This window comes from Vicia villosa, linkage group LG4 (assembly GCF_029867415.1).
Source record: "Vicia villosa cultivar HV-30 ecotype Madison, WI linkage group LG4, Vvil1.0, whole genome shotgun sequence".
NCBI lineage: Eukaryota > Viridiplantae > Streptophyta > Magnoliopsida > Fabales > Fabaceae > Vicia > Vicia villosa.
The window spans coordinates 4,211,101-4,217,209 of NC_081183.1; the positions used below are offsets into that span (position 1 = coordinate 4,211,101).

Consider the following 6,109-nt stretch of genomic DNA (forward strand, 5'->3'; position numbering starts at 1 on the left):
TAAGTAATATTTTGTAATGCTCATTTCATAGTAAAACTGCACTCAATGATACATTGAATGCACTGAATGATACATTGAAATCAATCCATAGTATATATTTACATAAAGTTAGCCAAAATAATTGAAATAAGCAAACTACTTAACAACATATTGTAGTTAAATACTTACTGAACTAGACTTTTGTATTGTTTTAACTAGGTGAGAGTCAAGCTAGATCATTATTCAGCAACACTATTTCATCATTTGGCGTAGAACTGCCGGCTACTTGAGGTTGGATTTCTTTCAATTCCTTGAGCACATCTTCCATTGTTGGTCTCATATCACTGGAACTTTGGAGACAGCGAAATGCTAACTCGGCAACCCCATTAATCATTTGGGTTATCATGGAATCTGTATCAAAACCGAGGGTATGATCCACAATATCATGCAAAGTTTGATCTTGACTTCGTTTAATAGCCATGTCGTACAGATTGACACCATCATCCTTTCTGTTGCGATCATAAGCACGCAAAGATGTTATGAGTTCAATCAACACCACTCCAAAGCTGAACACATCACTTTTGTAAGTAAGTGCATTAGTTTGACTGTACTCGGGATCTACATAGCCTAATGTCCCTTTTGGAATTGTTAAAACACGACTTTGATTATTAGGAAAAAGGCGCGAAAGTCCAAAATCAGCTACTTTAACATGGTATTCGGCATCTAAGAGAATATTACTCGTTTTAATATCCCTATGAATGATATGAGAAAGATGAAGATAGCTCAATGCATCTGCTGTCTCCATGGCAATCCTCATCCTAATGTCCCAAGGAAGTTTATTCGGTGTTGCTTTGTCACCATGAAGATGATCACTCAAAGATCCATTAGGAACATACTCGTAGACAATCAAAGCTCGACGACTATCGGGTGATGTGCAACCATGTAACAAGATGAGATTAGAATGACGAGCTCCTGCTAGTATATTTATCTCGTTAAGAAAATGTTGTTCATTATTGACGCCGTTAAAAAGCCTTTTCACTGCCACTTCACGCCCATCTGGTAGTTTTCCTAAAAATAATCAAATGATAGAAAATATTTGTTAAGACTATTAAAAGTTTAAAAAAAAAATAGCCAATAGATGCAGTAAACAAAATAGACTCAATTTCTTGCATTCAAGGTTTTCCATAGTCATTGCAGCCATTTTATATAAGTTGTTGGATATACACCAAACAACTAACATCACAAGTTGTCCATTTGAGATTTTGGAGTCTTAGCCATTCGATCACGATGAATGGCTGAAATCAATGATTGCAATGACTGTTGACCTTAAGGACTATATATTGACTACAAAAATGAATGTGTTACCATAAAACACTTCTGCACTGCCTCCATTTCCTAGTTTTTTGTCGAAGTGGTTTGTCGCCTTGTAAAGATCTTTAAAGATGAAGTGCTCGACCCCAAAGTTTTGACTTTTACTAATGCGTTGACTATCAAGTCTAAAAGGTTGTAAGGAGAGGTTGCGAGAGTGTATATTATAACGCTTATAAAAGTATATGGATGTGATGACAGCGAGTGTTGCCAACACAGTTGAAATAACACCTTCGATAAAACATAGGAAGTGTAAGTAATTATATGGAAAAAAAGATGAAATATATTAATGAAAGTAGAATTTATTACCAGTGATGATTTTCTTTTTCAAATTCCATGTTCCTGCAACAATTAGTTATAAAAGCAAATATGAGTTAGAGTTGTGATGATTTAAAGAGAATATTTAGTATTCAAATAGAATATTTTACTTCATGGACCTTTTGAGGCGGAAGATCTCTTCGAGAGACACAAAAATGAATTTTCTACTCTTTTGTATCCACATCTCCCTCCATATTTTGTACAAGCACGGCACCTGTCTTCCCCAACACCATTCCATCTCACCTCAAATCCTTGGATTAAAATACCCTTCGTAATGCGTGATTTGTTTGGCAAAGAGTTCTTTTTTCCAGGTACTGTGATATTATTCTTGCAGTTCACCGCATTAAAATCAGTCAATTTAGAACTTGAAACTACGTATGTACTCTGAAATTTTCCCTCAATATAACAACCCATTACTTCAAAAGGAATTTGAAACGAGGGAGTGAAGTATGAATTTGGAAGATCGCCACACTCATACAATATAGTATACATTTCATTGTTGGAAGTGTAATGAAAGAAATGAGAATCTATTTCCACATTAATATAATGTTTGGGACAAGGAAACTCTTTTCCAGGAACAAAACTCCATAAATCGTCTCTTGCAATTCTCAAAACTTGAGAGGATTGATTTATATCAAGAATGCGAAATTTCTGGGACAGAATTTCCATAGTCAAAAGGCCATTTTGGCAGTCAAGTGTAAATTCCGGACGGCCACAATAGTTGGGTTGAGTGTTAAGATTCCAGAAAGGATATGATATATTTAAAAAATTACCGCAATTGAAAGGAGCACAAGAATTGTACATTTTATCCGCAACAACATGGAATTGACTTAAGACCTGAGTGAAAAGAAAGGTGGTTATGATGAAAGAAAATGGTAGCAATATTTGAGAAGAATATTTGTCCATAATGACTTTCAGCAACCAACCTGAAATTCAATTGCGTTTGTCAATATACTACAAGATATAAGATATTGATTTAAGTGAGTCAAGTATTGAAATGTGTGTGGTTGTTACTTGCAACCATATTCTCTTATATTAAGAAAAGCAGGATTGTCACTTGCATAATTTCATCTTTCATATTGATATTTAATTTATTAACGTTGGTGACAATACATAGTACACACAAATTTCATATTTCTATCTATAATGGAAGGAATGAATTAAACCATACAAGTATAAAGAACAGATGAATGGTTCTATTTCTCCAATAAACAAGTTGAAACATTATTCCTTTAAATTAATGTTAGTAAAAAAAGTTGAAACACAAATTTATTATAAATAAAATGTTAGTTAAAAAAGTAATAATAATTATAATAATCGAATGTTTATATTGTTATTATTTAATCCAACTTTACTAGCTTCAATCTGTTTGTTTCTGCAGCGGCTTCCGCTGTAATCTTTTCTAGAGGCCACCGATTTTCTTCCTCTCCTTTCTTTTTCTCATTTTTCTATTGCTTCTTAATTCTAAACAGAATATATACTTAAAAACACATAACATTGAACTTACTTGATGAGAAGAAGAAGAGAATCTGAAACTCTTCCAACAACTGTCCTCTTACGATTTCTGTAAATAGGGAGAAAAGAAAAGTCACAAATTCGTTTAAACTTGAATAAATTTTTAAACTTGTAAACAATAAAATATTTCAAACAAACCTGTTTTTTTGAGTCAAGTGAAGAACACAAATATGGTCAGGTATGTGTGGGTGAAATGAGATATGAAGGAATTATTGCACGTGTTTGTGAATATTTGTTAGATGAAGATGGTTGTTTGAGGAAAAAGTGAAGTTGACACAAAGAAATCGCAGGGGTGTTGTATTGATGAACAATGGTTATGGAGAAACTTTATAGAGAAACTTTAAAGAAATAAATATTTAGAAGAGAAACTTTATAGAGAAAATTATCCAACTAAAAAAATTCTTTATTTTATTTATCATAGATTTTAATTGGACACCACATGCGGATGCTTCCAAGTAATTGTCAAAATTATTTAATGTATGTTCATTGTTTGGCATTGGAGTAGAAGAATATTGCTATGTTTGTGTAAACTGAATTCATGCAGCAGCAAGTGATAGGTATGGTTTTATTTGGTAATTTGATAGAGAAAGCTATGTTGGAATCTCAAAAATAATTGAACGTCTATAATGACTCATAACTAGTTGGTAAAAAATAATTGGACGTAGAGAAAGGAATTATAATAAAATTAGAAAAAAAATAATACAGTATAAAATTTTGGGACACAAATAGTATACAACTTTGACAAAATTAGCCAAACACACTAAAAATAAGTTAAGAAATTCCCAAATGCATCATAGAAAATAATGATTGACACTACATGTGCATGCTTTCATTGAAAATAAATCTGCATCATAGAGACACCACATGTGCAGCACTTATATTTGTTCAGTCCGGCATTCTTGTTTTTGTCTTAAAGGTTGGGAATAAAGAGCAAGATGAGCAAAATAACTTAATAACAACTAACAAGAAGGGAAAAAATGCAGTAAAAAATACCTCTTGTCCAATATGATTACTCTATCTTCTGAACGTCGATTCGGCTGGTGTTGTTAGGTAGATAGCTTGCAGAAGGGGCTGAAAAATGTTAAAGCTGCCGGTAAATACAAACAGAAAAACAACACAAACAAATATTTTAGAAAATCACCAGTAATTTACCGAAATTCTTAGACCCGAAAGCAAACTTGAGTGAGCAAAAGGTGGGTGAAGGAGATAAGGGTGATGAGTTTTAGTTTCAAGTGTTGGGAATATGCAGAGGGTCGAGATAAGTTTTACTTTGAATTGTTTGTAGAAAGCTGGTTCGGATGCTTCCGTGTGAAAAGAGAGGGATATAGACTCTTGTGAGATATTTGGTGCTTATGCTGCTTTAATTTTGTGTGTTTGTAGCTCTCTACTCCGTCTCTTTATAATAGTAGAAATAGGATAGAAAAGTGTGTGAGTTTGGGTGAGAAATTTGTTAGGAATTAAAGCATACATGCTACACGTTTGTTTGTTTTAAATAAGATATTTTAAATCATTTTTTTAGAATAATTAATGTAATTTTTTTCATTCTTTTACCTTGTATAATTTATCAAAATTCTTCCGTAGTTCCCAACAAAATGTCTTTTGCTAGACTTCATTAATTTAAAAGAAATAAATATTTGGAGGTGGAATTTTATAGGAAAAATTTCTCAACCCATTTATAATTTCTATAAATTTAACAAAATCTCTTTGTTTTATTTATCATAAATTTCAATTAGAGTGTAATTTTTTTAAGACACAAATTAATATATGATTAAAATTTTACTTTTAAGTTTTGGGAATATGCAGAGGGAGAGTGAGAGAAGTGGCTTCTAACTGTTAGAGTGTTGGTTGAATTTATAATGGAATGAGTTAGAGTTTTGGGAATGTGCATAGGGAGAGTGAGAGAATGAAACAACTACTTTTTCATTAAATTCAAGATGCTGCCAGCTAATGGAATGTTTAGTTTAATGAACATAATAAAAATTACTATTTTCACTTTTATTGTGAGTAATCAATTGTTTTTTTTTAATAGGCAATGGAATTAAAGGAGCAAAAGGGATGCTCCACCCAAAAGGGAGAATTACAAAGTGAAACACAAGAGAGGTTGGTTATTCCAACCAAAATAATTACATAGAGGCACCTTCTTATAAAAAGAGCCCAACCAATTCCACGAAATAATAAGAATCTCCGACATACACTCTAAGTGAGTAATCAATTGTAAAATGAATAATTTTTTTTAAATGATTAATGATATTCTATCCAGACCACATAAAGTTTTTACAGATTGTTTCAATTCTTTTAATCACACTCTTAGGTAGGGGAAATACCTGCATCTAGTATCCAGTTATTGACATCAGTGTGCTTTTGATCAATTGTTGCCTTCCAGCATAACTCAGCAAATTTGAAGATCAATGATGAATTTTCTCCAACATCCTATTGATTAGAGGCTGATATTGGTCTCATCTCCTTCATAGTTTTAGCATCTTTGGACTTGGGAATCAAAGTCACAACATCACAATTTACTTCTCTATGCAGTCTGTTATTAGTAAAGAAATCTTGGAATGCCTTGACAAAATCAGTTTTGATCATTATATATCCAGCTAGCCTTGAAGAATTTAGCAGTGTAGCCATCAGCACCAGGTGCTCTGTTATCCCCCAGACTCTTCACAGCATGCCATATTTCCTCTTCAATAGTGCCAGAAAAAATTCATATTTAATTCTTCTTATTTTAAAATATTTTAAAATTTGTTAAAGAAATGTTTTATTGTATTTTAAATATGTATGAAAAAATTATTAAAAAATTTAAAGATTTACGGGTAATTAAAAAGTTTTTCAAATTTTTAGAAAATAGCAAGGACTAAAAATATATGTATAAATTTTTTGTAGGGATTAAAATATATTACTTTTTTTAATACGGACTAAAAATGAAAGT

The 6,109-nt window shown here is 32.0% G+C and overlaps 1 protein-coding gene across 3 annotated transcripts; it reads right to left on the bottom strand.

The window, feature by feature from the left end:
- Positions 1 to 4,779, bottom strand: LOC131594356 (LEAF RUST 10 DISEASE-RESISTANCE LOCUS RECEPTOR-LIKE PROTEIN KINASE-like 1.2). Of its 3 annotated transcripts, none has more exons than XM_058866462.1 (7): positions 4,333 to 4,779; positions 4,174 to 4,251; positions 3,173 to 3,229; positions 1,785 to 2,502; positions 1,657 to 1,689; positions 1,345 to 1,578; positions 1 to 1,047 (listed from the first exon to the last, which is right to left on the bottom strand). In XM_058866462.1, exons 4-7 carry the CDS (start codon positions 2,467 to 2,469, stop codon positions 206 to 208), a joined length of 1,794 nt encoding a protein of 597 aa, XP_058722445.1. In that variant the 5' UTR covers positions 2,470 to 2,502; positions 3,173 to 3,229; positions 4,174 to 4,251; positions 4,333 to 4,779; the 3' UTR covers positions 1 to 205. The 3 variants fall into 3 exon arrangements, with proteins under 3 accessions (XP_058722445.1, XP_058722443.1, XP_058722444.1); XM_058866460.1 differs by having other exon boundaries at positions 1,785 to 2,591; XM_058866461.1 differs by having other exon boundaries at positions 1,785 to 2,591; positions 3,319 to 4,251.
- Positions 4,780 to 6,109: the final 1,330 nt, after the last annotated feature.

Coding starts and splice junctions, on each gene's coding strand:
- LOC131594356 (XM_058866460.1), bottom strand. CDS start 2,571: ATGGACAAATATTCTTCTCAAATATTGCTACCATTTTCTTTCATCATA. Junction 1,690..1,784: donor GAGATCTTCCGCCTCAAAAG/GTCCATGAAGTA, acceptor TAATTGTTGCAG/GAACATGGAATTTGAAAAAG. Junction 1,048..1,344: donor CAGTGCAGAAGTGTTTTATG/GTAACACATTCA, acceptor GATTATTTTTAG/GAAAACTACCAGATGGGCGT.